This window comes from Salmo trutta, chromosome 13 (assembly GCF_901001165.1).
Source record: "Salmo trutta chromosome 13, fSalTru1.1, whole genome shotgun sequence".
NCBI lineage: Eukaryota > Metazoa > Chordata > Actinopteri > Salmoniformes > Salmonidae > Salmo > Salmo trutta.
The window spans coordinates 57,120,779-57,135,362 of NC_042969.1; the positions used below are offsets into that span (position 1 = coordinate 57,120,779).

The window sequence follows — 14,584 nt, forward strand, 5'->3', positions numbered from 1 at the left end:
TTAGCAACTTTTCAAATACTTACTACTTTTTTTTTAGCATCTTTGCAGCTACTTAGCATGTTAGCTAACCCTTCCCTTAAACCTAACCTTAACCCTTTAACCTAACCTCTAATCTTAACCCTAACTTTAACCCCTGACCTACTGTAGCATATCACACTAAAGCAGTCGAAGGTAGCATATCATACTAAAGCAGTAGAACTTAATATATCATACTATATAATGTAAGAAATTCCATCATATTGCTCACCTATTCAAGAGAAGCAATTCAATGGATCCCCAATGGAGTCTGTTTGTTTTAATAAGGCCATCATACATCTCAAATTAAGCCTTCAAAAAATTAAAATACATCCTTTCCTCATTGGCATAATTGCTGAAGTGACTTGGTGAAAGCTATGTAGAGGAATGCTTGTTTTTCCCAATTGCATTAGATTTCTTTTTACCTCAAGGGAGGAATCATTATTTTTATAATTTCAGGTCTTTGGACTGCGTCCAAATTTTTGTGCATGGGGCCATCAGGTAAAGTTTGGGGAACAGTGCTGTCACATCACTTTCAGAGTTAACCACCGAGCCATTGGATGATTAATTATCTGGCGGGACAGTAGGCCTGCCTAGGTACTTCTTGGCCATCATGACAGTTCCCCAGAGATGGGAAAAGCAATGACAGATCCATTTTAAATGCTGACTTTCACAATATCACATACTCAAAACCAGGGTCGCAACTTTCACTGTCCCGCCAGATTCTGAAATTGCATTTTTGTCCCCCCCCCCCCCCCCCCCCCCCCCCCCCCCCCCCCCCCCCAGTTTTATCATTGGAATGTGATACAAAACAAGGCAACAGTGTGCTTTAGGACCATACGGACGCCTCCAAGCCGTCGGGTAGGCTGTTTAGAGTGTTTATCTGACTGGATAAAAAAATGTAATAAAAAATTATGTCCCCCCCACTCCGAAAACCAAACTTGCGCCCCTGCTCAAAACTATTAGGCCTATGCTTAATTGGTTGGCCCATATGCAGAATGTGCGCATCAACTGTGTTTGTGCTTCACTGAACTTTAAAACCTGCTGTTTTATGCTTAGTCAAAGATTTAATAGACTGTGTGATGAATTTACTTTTCATTTGTTTTTGAATAATCTGTTGCTGCATGCTATTTAGCCTACAATACATTATCAAGAGTTAATTGCGCCCAAGAGGGCGCCTCACAGGATCCCCTTTCACTTTCTTCATTCACAACCATCACGTCCCCGCCCTTCTCCGACCAGACTGTTTGCGAGGCTCCTCGACTCCAGAAACAGTTCGCAGTAAGAGGTTTACCTGTTCTTATACTAACGAGAGAAGCTGACGCCTTAACGGTGGACTATAGACAGCGCCGTGATTCTTCCTTATGGAAATCTAGCGATTCCTCTACAAGGTCGGCAAGTAATATTTACTTCTGTTAGACTATTATTTGGAAATTAAAACAGTTATTTTACAAGTAATTTTGTCTCTTGTCCGTTCTGTGTCCGAATATCTCTCACCTAAATTCTAAGAATATATCGGTTCTATTTCACCAGCCTGCATGCCTGCAAATTAGAAAACAGTTTATACCGCTGTTTGTTTACTAATAGCAAAATCAAAATGTGTTGAAATGACTTCTTCACATGAGATGAGCAGCTTAAATGTGTAATTTGGTAACATGGATACAATTCGATATTGGAACCGCTGATTATGATGGATCTAATATTTTAAGAAGATTACAAGCTTATATATAACAGGGTTTTCCATTTCCAAAGCTATCCAGAATGAACTACGCGACCCTCACAAAATGAGTCGGTGTGAAGGCCACTTTAAATTCAGTTGTTTGCTATAAACGTGTTCGTACTTTTGTTTGGGTATATTCCTTATAATCATAATACTGTAGCCTACATCATCCCATTATCTACAGCCATATATAGTAGTCCTCTGTTATACCCTAATCAATGGCCTCTTGAATAAACTTGAACGGCGACTCCTTCAAGCGTGTGTCCTATAGGCTTATGTATTGCTCTCTTGGAAAAGAATCGCGTTTAAAATAGCCGAGTTGTGTGTGTGGATTATCAGGTCTACAGTGGTAGCCTACCAAATAGTTAACTGGGGGATGTCCGGGAATTGGATGATCTCAGAGCCTAAATATTACATAAGGCTTGTGTCCGTACAACCCACCCACTGGACACATACGTCAAATCAACGTCAATTCCCCTATTACTAGCCTGTTCAACCTCTCTTTCGTATCGTCTGAGATTCCCAAAGATCGGAAAGCTGCCGTGGTCATCCCCCTCTTCAAAGGGGGTGACACTCTAGACCCAAACTGCTACAGACCTATATCTATCCTACCCTGCCTTTCTAAGGTCTTCGAAAGCCAAGTTAACAACAGATTACCGACCATTTCGAATCCCACCATACCTTCTCCGCTATGCAATCTGGTTTCAGAGCTGGTCATGGGTGCACCTCAGCCACGCGCAAGGTCCTAAACGACATCATAACCCCCATCGATAAGAGACATTACTGTGCAGCCGTATTCATCGACCTGGTCAAGGCTTTCGACTCTGTCAATCACCACATTCTTATTTTACAGACTCGACAGCCTTGGTTTCTCAAATGACTGCCTTGCCTGTTTCACCAACTACTTCTCTGATAGAGTTCAGTGTGTCAAATCGGAGGGCCTGTTGTCCCGACTCCTGGCAGTCTTTATGGGGGTGTCACAGGGTTCAATTCTCTGCCATCTCTCTTCTATGTATACATCAATGATGTTGCTCTTGCTGCTGGTGATTCTCTGATCCACCTCTACGCAGATGACACCATTCTGTATACTTCTGGCCCCTCTTTGGACACTGTGTTAACTAACCTCCAGACGAGCTTCAATGCCATTACAATTCTCCTTCCGTGGCCTCCAACTGCTCTTAAACGCAAGTAAAACTAAATGCATGCTCTTCAACCGATCGCTGCCCGCATCTGCTCGCCCGTCCAGCATCACTACTCTGGACGGTTCTGACTTAGAATATGTGGACAACTACAAATACCTGGGTGTCTGGTTAGACTGTAAACTCTCCTTCCAGACTCACATTAAGCATCTCCAATCCAAAATTAAATCTAGAATCGGCTTCCTATATCGCAACAAAGCATCCTTCACTCATGCTGCCAAACATACCCTCATAAAACTGACCATCCTACTGATCCTCGACTTCGCGGTGATGTCATCTATAAAATAGTCTCCAACACTCTACTCAACAAACTGGATGCAGTCTATCACAGTGCCATCCGTTTTGTCACCAAAGCCCCATATACTACCCACCATTGCGACGTGTACGCTCTCGTTGGCTGGCCCTCGCTTCATACTCGTCGCCAAACCCACTGGCTCCAGGTCATCTACAAGTCTCTGTTAGGTAAAGCCCCGCCTTATCTCAGCTCACTGGTCACCATAGCAGCACCCACTCGTAGCACGCGCTCCAGCAGGTATATCTCACTGGTCACCCCCAAAGCCAATTCCTCCTTTGGTCGTCTTTCCTTCCAGTTCTCTGCTGCCAATGACTGGAACGAACTGCAAGAATCTCTGAAGCTGGAGACTCATATCTCCCTCACTAGCTTTAAGCACCAGCTGTCAGATCAGCTCACAGATCACTGCACCTGTACATAGATGGGCTGTTTTACAGATGGGCTATCTACCTACCTCATCCCCATACTGTATTTATTTATTTATCTTGCCCCTTTGCACCCCTGTATCTCTACTTTTCACATTCATCTTCTGCACATCTACCATTCCAGTGTTTAATTGCTATATTGTAATTACTTTGCCACCATGGGCTATTTATTGCCTTAACTTACCTAATTTGCACTCACTGTATATAGACTTTTTATTTTCTTTTGTTCTAGTTTATTATTGACTGTATGTTTTGTTTATTCCATGTGTAACTCTGTGATGTTGTATGTGTCAAATTGCTTTGCTTTATCTTGGCCAGGTCGCAGTTGCAAATGAGAACTTGTTCTCAACTAGCCTACCTGGTTAAATTAAGGTGAAATTAAAAAACAATCCCCCCCCCCAATTTCAAAACAAATTCCACGTTGATTCAACATCATTTCAATGACGTGGAAACAACGTTGATTCAACCAGTATGTGCCCAGTGGGCAGGAACAAATGGGTCTGAGTGAGACTCTGTTACTCAAGGTCACAAGAACCTGGGACCTTAATCACGCCAATAAATCAGAGCCTGTCTCGCTGCAAGCACAAGCATTTCACTACACTCGCATTAACATCTGCTAACCAATACAATTTGATTTGATTTGCAATCTAATTTCAAACCCAGAAATCTGTTTTCCACAAACCAGATGACAAATTACATTGGCCATACATTTAGATGTTTACGCATTACCCTCATCAACATTGAAGGGATTGAATTCACTGCTGGCATGAGTAAATTATACGGTCTAGGTAGGCTACAGAATATACACAACAATATGCACAACATAGATGAATGATGCTAAAATTGACAGGGAATACATTTGCGCAATAGCCTGAGTATTCCCTTTTCCAAAAACGTCTGGATAATGTCTTACGCCCACTGCAAAATACACTATTAGCATTATTTAATAGATTGGGCGTTGGGTTATTTTGTTGGGCTGGTTTTATTGCAAAAACACATTGGTCACCAGAAGAGAGAAAAACTAAGCAAAAGGTCAACCACATTACGCATGACGCAAAACGCATTCTGATTAGGGGAAGTACGTGCCATTAGGATGGCCAAATCAGGAATTTCAGGACAAGGAATGATTCACAATTTGTTAATAGGCACCTTCCTTGGTCGACTAGAGATGTAAACAAGGAGTGCGGAACTGGCGGTATAATGGTATAACCTTCTGATACACAACGCAAATTGAGACCATATGTGGCGGAAAGAAACTACAAACAGATGTTTGACTTGAATAACTATGTTACATATGTGTCCAGGAAAATAATAACAAAATATATCATTAAAAAATATATTAAAAAAATATATTTTTGCAGTCAGAAATGTGATTTCCTGTGTTTTATATCTATTTACACACTATGAGTTTAGAAATTGTCAGAAATGTGATTTCCTGTGTTTTATATCTATTTACACACTATGAGTTTAGAAATTGTGAAAAGGATGATAATGCCATTTTAGTGTAATAGCTGTTTGAAAAGAACACGTGAAATTTCAGCCTGTTTTGGTGGAATGGAGTTTTGGCTTGCCTAATGACATCACCAGGCGGCAAATGAGTTAATTGACCAATAAGAAAGAGCGTTCCAAACCTCTTTGCCAATTACAGCTAGTTTTCCCTCCCCACTCAACCCACTCCCCAAATTGTTGCTTGAGAAATTGTGTGATGAGTAAATATTTTTGGGGGTCAGTTTTCACCTATTTATGGTGACAGACTTACCCTAATTCCATCACAGAGGAAATTTTATCACACACACACACACACACACACACACACACACACACACACACACACACACACACACACACACACACACACACACACACACACACACACACACACACAACTGATAAAACAGTAGTGTGTGTGATAAAATTTCCTCTGTGATGGAATTAGGGTAAGTCTGTCACCATAAATAGGTGAGGAGCAGGGCATGAATGCAGGCCCTAGGACTCCTGAGTGGCGCAGCTGTCTGAGGCACTGCATTTCAGGGCAAGAGGAGTCAATTCAGTCCCTGGTTCAAATCCAGGTTGAATCACATCCGGCTGTGATTGGGAGTCCCATAGGGCGGCGCACAATTTGGCCGGGGTAGGCCGGCATTGTAAACAAGCATTTGTCCTTTACTGACTTGCCTAGTTAAATAAAGGTTAAAAAGAGTGGAGCAGGACATCATTGTCATGCAGCGCCAGGACTGTCAGAATGCATGGGCCAGCCCAACACTTTATCCCTATTGTGTTTGACAACCGGCATGTTTATAGATTCACTTCCCTGCATACAATCTGACAGACACATAATGTAGAGATATAAGGGTGAAACATTGTTTACTTCCAACTCAAGGAGGATTCAATCTCTCTGTCTCAGAGAATAGTAGGCTGTTTGTATCTTATCTGATGGTGTGTCGCAGAAATGGTATAGTACTTTCACGATCAGCCCCCATCTGATTTCTCTACCCAGTGACACAATACCTTGTCACAATGTGGCCAATGACTCTGCGGTCAATTAACACTGTGAAAATCATCACCAACAAGTCTCAACACCTCTCCCCTTACAAAGATCTCAAGCAGCTTTATATGTGAAGCTAATGTGTTAAAATTCACATGACGGTTAGAGATGCCAGGAGTCGACTGGCTGCGGTAGAAAATGTGTAACATTTCAACACATCAAGTGAGACAATAGTACTATAACTCATACAGGATATGATTCATACACAAATCCCCTCAATTCTTTTTAGACATTCACATTGTTTTAACTTTTAAACACATGACTCATGATGAAGAAGATTTTCAGAAGGCGTAAAGTCCTAGGATTGGTGGGGATTCCATTAACTGAGATGATTAACAATAATGACATCAGCTGAATGCAGTAAGCAGTATCATTAGTGAGTCAGCTTAGAGCACAGCCACGAACTACACTAAATGACCAAAAGTATGTGGACACCCGCTCGTCGAACATCTCATTCCAAAATCATGGGCATTAATATGGAGTTGGTCCCCCCTTTGCTGCTATAACAGACCCACTCTTCTGGGAAGGCTTTCCACTAGATGTTGGAACATTGCTGCGGGACTTGCTTCTATTCAGCCACAGGAGCATTAGTGAGGTCGGACAGTGATATTGGGCGATTAGGCCTGGCTCGCAGTAGGCGTTCCAATTCATCCCAAAGGTATTCGATGGGGTTGAGGTCAGGGCTCTGTGCAGGCCAGTTAAATTATTCCACACCGATCTCGACAAACCCTTTCTGTATGGACCTCACTTTGTGCCCAGGGGCATTGTCATGCTGAAACAGGAAAGGGCCTTCCCCAAACTTTTGCCACAAATTTGGAAGCACAGAATCATCTAAAATGTCACTGTATACTGTAGCGTTAGGATTTCCTTTCACTGCAACTAAGAGCCCTATCCTGAAATATGAAAAACAGTTCCAGACCATTATTCCTCCTACCGCCAAACTTTACAGTAGCGTTTCCCGGCATCCGCCAAACCCAGATTCGTCCGTTGGACTGCCAGATGGTGAAGCTTGATTCATCACTCCAGAGAACGCTTTTGCATTACTCCAGAGTCCAATTACGGCAAGCTTTACACCCTGGCATTACACATGATTGTCTTAGGCTTGTGTGCAGCTGCTCGGCCATGGGAACCCATTTCGTGAAGCTCCCGACAAACAGTTCAGCACTCGGCAGCCCAGTTCTGTGAGCTTGTGTGGCCTACCACTTCGCGGCTTAGCCATTGTTGCTCATAGCCGTTTCCACTTCACAATAACAGCATTTACAGTTGACATCGACAGCTCGAGCAGAGCAGAAATTTGACTGACTTGTTGGAAAGGTGGCATCCTATGACGGTTCCACGTTGAAAGTCACTGAGCTCTTCGGTAACGCCATTCGACCAATGTTTTCCTATGGAGATTGCATGGCTATGTGCTCGATTTTATACACCTGTAAGCAACTGGTGTGGCTGTAATAGCCGCAATCATTTTTAAAGGGGTGTCCACATACTTTTGTATCTACAGTGCCTTCGGAAAATATTCAGACCCCTTGACTTTTTCCACATTTTGTTACAGCCTGATTCTAAAATTGATTAAATAAAACAATTTCCTCAGCAATCTATGCACAATACCCCATAATGACAAAGCAAAAACAGGTTTTAGGAAATTTTAACAAATGTATTAAAAACCAAAAACAGAAATAACTTCTTTACATAAGTATTCAGACCCTTTGCTATGAGACTTGAAATTGAGCTCAGGTGCATCCTGTTAACATCGATCATCCTTGAGATGTTTTACAACTTTATTGGAGTCCACCTGTGGTAAATTCTATTGATTGGACATGATTTGGAAAAGCACACCTGTCTATATAAGGTCCCACAGTTGACAGTGCATGTCAGAGCAAAAACCAAGCCATGAGGTCAAAGGAATTGTCCGTAGAGCTCCGAGACAGGATTTAAAAAATGTATTTAACCTTTATTTAACTAGACAAGTCAGTTAATAACAAATTCTTATTTACAATGCCGGCCTACCCCAGATGACACTGGGCGCCGCCCTATGGGACTCCCAATCACAGCCGGATGTGATGCAGCCTGGATTCAAACCAGGTACTGCAGTGATGCCTCTTGCACTGAGATGCAGTGTCTTAGACAACTGCGCCACTCGGGAGCCCCCAATTTCCTCAATTGTGTTGAGGCACAGATCTGGAGAAGGGTACCAAAAAAATTCTGCAGCATTGCAGGTCACCAAGAACGCAGTGACCTCCATCATTCTTAAATGGAAGAAGTTTGGAACCACCAAGACTCGTCCTAGAGCTGGCCGCCCAGCAAAACTGAGCAATCGGGGGAGAAGGGCCTTGGTCAGGGAGGAAACCAAGAATCCGATGTTCACTCTGACAAGGCTCTAGGGTTCCTGTGTGGAGATGGGAGAACCTTCCAGAAGGACAACCATCTCTGCAGCATTCCACCAATTAGGCCTTTATGGTAGAGTGGCCAGACGGAAGTCACTCCTCAGTAAAAGGCACAGGACAGCCTGCTATGAGTTTGCCAAAAGGTACCTAATGACTCTCAAACCATGAGAAACAAGATTCTCTGGTATGATGAAACCAAGATTGAACTCTTTGGCCTGAATGCCAAGCGTCACGTCTGGAGGAAACTTGGCACCATCCCTACGGTGAAGCATGGTTGTGGCAGCATCATGCTGTGGGGATGTTTTTCAGCGGCAGGGACTGGGAGACTTGTCAGGATCGAGGCAAAGATGAACGGAGCAAAGTACAGAGAGATCCTTGATGAAAACCTGCTCCAGAGCGCTCAGGACCTCAGACTGGGGCAAAGGTTCACCTTCCAACAGGACAACAACCCTAAGCACACAGCCAAGACAACACAGGAGTGGCTTCAGGACAAGTGTCTGAATGTCCTTGAGTGGCCCAGGCAGAACATCTCTGGAGAGACCTGAAAATAGCTGTGCAGCAACGCTCCCACTCCAACCTGACAGAGCTTGAGAGGATCTGCAGAGAAGAATGGGAGAAACTCCCCAAATACAGTTGTGCCAAGCTTGTAGCGTCATACTCAAGGCTGTAATCGCTGCCAAAGGTGCTTCAACAAAGTACTGAGTAAAGGGTCTGAATACTTTATGTAAATGTAATATCTGTTTATTTAATTTTTATAAATGAGCAAAAATCTCTACACTTTGTCATTATAGGGTATTGTGTGTAGATTGATGAGGAAAAAAACAATTTCACACATTTTAGAATATGGCTGTAACGTAAGAAAATGTGGAAATAAGGATGCTATGCAAAAGCCAACAGATCATGATCATCGTGATTTGTTTTTTGTCTGTTATCCAAATGGGCTTTGAAGAAAAAGTCTACAGTTAACTTGCATTTAAATGCTTCTTAGTGTAATGTGCATACAGCTCTGGAGAAGAAAGGTGTTAATTTTGTATGCAAAGTGTTAGTTTTGTATGTAAAGTGTTAGTTTTGAAGGATAATCTCTCTTGCTCCCTCAGCAGCTGTATAATACGCAATGTTTGTCTCAGCATCGGAACCACAAAGAGGCCCTGATAACAGGTTCCCACACAGGGAGACGCACACAAAATCTTTTGAACAAACAACTTCCTTGGCAAATTGTGTTTCCAAAAAAGTCTAGCAAGTCTTTGGAATGTGCAATGAATTCCTGAGGGTGTATGATGTAATGTGTGATTCACTGCAACACCCCACACAAACCTCAAATCAGCACACATCATCTGCCATGTTAAACTAAAGGCATTTTTGGGCGGTTTCAGCCAGTCCCCCTCAGCAAACACACATATTCTTGAAGTGTTTCCCCTTATATTTCTGTCCTCTGGCTCCAAGGGTGTAAATCTTTCTCTGTATTTCTCTCTGTGTCTCCACAGACCCTCAGGCCTTGCGTTTTGGTGTCACATTCCCAAAGCAACTGAGCCCCGTCAGAGAATCAGCAGACATAAAGGCAGCCAAAGGATTCTTCATCTTCAGAGGCCAAAAGATAAGGAAGAAGGGAGGCGTTGAAGCTGGAACACTCACCACCCTTACTGAATAATGGTGACTGTTTGAGAGTGCGTTGATCTCCGGTCAAGGCCTACATGCCACTGTGATCACCAGGAAGTGGACAAAGTAAGGACAACGATAAAAAATAAAATCACTTTTGTCTGGCATATCATTAAAAGGAGGTGCAAATCTTATCACTGAGAGACGATCCCCTCACACACTGAATTCTGGGAAACAGAATGCCAGCCAAGACGCCCATGTACTTAAAGACTACCACACCCAAGCGGGGTAAGAAGCTCAAGCTGCGAGACGTCTTGTCCAGTGACATGATTAGCCCCCCGCTAGGGGACATGCGCCACAGTGCCCATGTCGGGCCGGAGGGAGAGGGCGACATGTTCGGAGACGTGGGCTTTTTGCAGGGCAAGATGGACATGCTGCCCGCCCTGAACGGCTTACCACGCTCCCACAGTATGGAGAGGCAGCTGGAAGAGGCTTACCCCATGAACGACAAAGGATCCAACCACTCTTGTAACAACCACTGCAACCCCTACCACCACTCCACCAGCATGCTGAAGAGCACCATCTCCATGCCTGTATTCATCGCCCACGAGCAGGCCCCGCCCAAGCCTCCTCGGCTTCACTTGGAGGACTCGACCGTCCCGTCCCAGCAGCAACAGTACCAACCTCAGCCAAACAACCATAACCAAAACCAGCAGAAGCATTACTCTATTTCTGTGTGTGACCAGGGTGTCGGCTGCTACATGGACCCCTGCCACAACCTTAGCTACTCTGCCTCCTTCAGGCACCTGGTGCCCTCCTCCGGCTCCTTCTCAGAGGTTTCCTCAGAGGACTCCATGTCAGAGAGCTGTGGCCCCCTGGACCCTCGGAGGGGGCTGAGCCTGGATTCAGACGCTGGCCTGAGCAATGAGGACCTTGGGAGCGAGCGGAGTGAGTCGCCCACCGTGTGCCCTAGGTTCTCTTCCGGCGTCTCCCACTCAGAGTCCCTGATGGGCTTGGATCTGGACCTGGGGCCGTCCATCCTGGAGGACGTGCTGAGGATCATGGACCGCTACAAGAGCATTGATGACCGCTGTGAGTTGTGAGCAGAGGGAGGAAAGGGGCTTAGACACCGCTGTGCAGAGAGGTGTCTGGGACACTTTTATTGCCAACCTGCATATAGCCTAATGATGATTGGGCTGGTCTAACAAACAGGCAGAGACAGAGGATAGTGCCAGGACTGACGGGCACAAACGCTGGGACTGTGGGACTATATAATATCCAGACTGGATACACAGCAGCTTCAGAACCAACCATTTGTCTTTTGATATTCAGATTCACAATGGTGGAGAGACAATAATTTCTCCCACCCAAATGCTGCCTACATTTTCACAGACTATCATTTTACATGTTTTTCAGCATTTCACTATTGTTAGGGTACATAAATCATACTTCACTAACTCCCTAAGTAAGCTCTGTAGTTTTCTGATAGGATGAAACGTAGTTGCCTAAAAATACAATTCATGTGCTTTTGATATTCTTCCATGCACACATTTAAAAAAATTCTGTGTGTACCTCTGTAAGGAATTTTACTGTTTTATGTCAGGACAACACTGTCAAGAATGGAGTATTCTATGTATTAGGTTGCCATCTAGTGGCAGAAGTAATGACATCCAAAATGCAACCGTTCTAGCAGGGCAAAAAGGTCAATGTTTTTTTTGTGCATTAGAATCAAAGTATCAGAAATGTGCAGCTTCTTCAAAATCCTTTAAATATAGTGGGATGACCAGAGAAAGTTCATATTTTGTAACAGCGGTGCAATTTCTGGACTTGCATCAGATTTTATTTGATCATTTTATTATATTGTGTTGATATATTACATTGTATTTCAAATTGTTATGTACTGTATATTACTGTAATGTATTAAATAAATATGTAAATTAGATGCTGTACCATCCCTTTTTTATATACAGTACCAGTCAAAAGTTTGGACACACCTACTCATTCAAGTGTTTTTCTTTATTTTTACTATTTTCTACATTGTAGAACAATAGTGAAGACATCAAAACTATGAAATAACACATATGGAATCATGTAGTAACCAAAAAAGTGTTAGACAAATCAAAATATATTTGAGATTCTTCAAAGTAGCCACCCTTGGCCTTGATGACAGCTTTGCACACTCTTGGCATTCTCTCAACCAGATTCATGAGGAATGCTTTTCCAACAGTCTTGGAGGAGTTCCCACATATGCTGAGCACTTGTTTGCTGCTTTTCCTTCACTCTGTGGTCTAACTCATCCCAAACCATCTCAATTGGGTTGAGGTCAGGTGATTGTGGAGGCCAGGTCATCTGATGCAGCACTCCATCACTCTCCTTCTTGGTCAAATAGCCCTTACATAGCCTGGAGGTGTGTTTTGGGTCATTGTCCTGTTGAAAAACAAATGATAGTCCCACTAAGCGCAAACCAGATGGGATGGCGTATCGCTGCAGAATGCTGTGGTAGCCATGCTGGTTAAGTGTGCCTTGAATTCTAAATAAATCACTGACAGTGTCACCAGCAAAGCACCCCCACATCATCTCACCTCCTCCTCCATGCTTCACGGTGGGAACCACACATGTGGCGATCATCCGTTCACCTACTCTGCGTCTCAAAGACACGACGGTTGGAACCAAAAATCTCAAATTTGAACTCATCAGATCAAAGGACAGATTTCCACAAGTCTAATGTCCATTGCTTGTGTTTCTTGTCACAAACAAGTCTCTTCTTCTTATTGGTGTCCTTTAGTAGTGGTTTCTTTGCAGCAAATCGACCTTGAAGGCCTGATTCACACAGTCTCCTCTGAACAGTTGATGTTGAGATGTGTCTGTTACTTGAACTCTGTGAAACATTTATTTGGGCTGTAATCTGAGGTGAAGTTAACTCTAATGAACTTGCCGTCTGCAGCAGAGGGAACTCTGGGTCTTCCTTTCCTGTGGCAGTCCTCATGAGATCCAGTTTCATCATATTGCTTGATGGTTTTTGAAACTGCACTTGAAGAAACTTTCAAAGTTCTTGAAATTTTCCGGATTGACTGACCTTCATGTCTTAACGTAATGATGGACTGTCGTTTCTCTTTGCTTATTTGAGCTGGACTTGGTATTTTACCAGATAGGGCTATCTTCTGTATACCACCCTACCTTGTCACATCACAACTGATTGGCTCAAATGCATTAAGAAGGAAAGAAATTCCACAAATGAACTTTTAACAAAGCACCCCTGTAAATTGGGGTCCTGAGTGGCGCCGTGGTGTAAGGCACTGCATCTCAGTACTAGAGGTGTCACTACAGACCCTGGTTCAATTCCAGACTGTATCACAACTGGCCGTGATTGGAAGTACCATAGGGTGGCGCACAATTGACCCAGGGTAGGCCATCATTGTAAATAAGAATTTGTTCTTAACTGACTTGCCAAATAAAATCATTGAAATGCATTCCAGGTGACTACCTCATGAAGCTGGTTGAGAGAATACCAAGAGTGTGCAAAGCTGTCATCAAGGCCAAGAGTGGCTACTTTGAAGAATCTCAAATATATTTTTATTTGTTTAGCACTTTTTTGGTTACTACATGATTCCATATGTGTTAGTTCATAGTTTGGATGTCTTCACTATTATTCGACAATGTAGAAAATAGTAAAAATAAAGAAAAACCCTTGAATGAGTAGGTGTGTCCAAACTTTTGACTGGTACTGTATGTGTATTTTTACATTCTTCAGAGGCTGTGCATCTCTACCCTGGGCCGGGGACCCAAAAGGGTACACATTGAGAGGCTCTACTTACCCCATTCCTGGGTAAGTTGTGCCAAGAGACCACTCTTTTTGGACAAAGTACAGTATGTTTTCAAACTGTAAATGTGTACCCAAAGGGGTACACATTCCCACCCTCATACACCCTACCCCAAATGAGAGGCTCGATGGATCCCCAGGGCCAGGACCAAGAAACACAGCTCAAAGAAATATCATTCCTTTCTTAAACTGAAAATAAAGCACCATATTATTTTGTATATGAAACTTCCATAAACACATAATGATGGGCTGATCTGCTCCCATAATTTGCTAAGTGATAACAGAACAGGGAAGATTGTAATTATGTAATGAAAAATGTCGATTTTGTCTGAAATATGTGGGCCTTTATTGTGTTGTCGATAAATATAATTTCACTAAAAGAGTGGAATCTAAGGAAACTGTAACTTCTGGCTTATCTTTTCCAATATTGAGGTCATCCTACCACACCACCTATTGGGGGAGTGTGGGGCAAGTTGAGCCAAATGGGCAAGTTAACCCACCATTGTTTCTGGGAAACCATACACAAAATTCATAATTTGACCAAATATTTAGGAAAAGGTCATTATTTCATAGGCCTGGCCTATGTTAAAAGTG

At 43.1% G+C, this 14,584-nt stretch overlaps 1 protein-coding gene across 1 annotated transcript; it reads left to right on the plus strand.

Moving 5' to 3' along the window:
• Nucleotides 1-1,220: 1,220 nt before the first annotated feature.
• LOC115206136 (cdc42 effector protein 2) lies at nucleotides 1,221-12,112 on the plus strand. The gene is made up of 2 exons (XM_029772762.1): nucleotides 1,221-1,406; nucleotides 10,059-12,112. Exon 2 carries the CDS (start codon nucleotides 10,410-10,412, stop codon nucleotides 11,271-11,273), a length of 864 nt encoding a protein of 287 aa, XP_029628622.1. The 5' UTR covers nucleotides 1,221-1,406; nucleotides 10,059-10,409; the 3' UTR covers nucleotides 11,274-12,112.
• The last annotated feature ends 2,472 nt before the right edge of the window (nucleotides 12,113-14,584 follow it).

What these genes read in the sequence shown, in the direction of transcription:
- LOC115206136 (XM_029772762.1), top strand. Translation starts at nt 10,410, where the DNA reads ATGCCAGCCAAGACGCCCATGTACTTAAAGACTACCACACCCAAGCGG.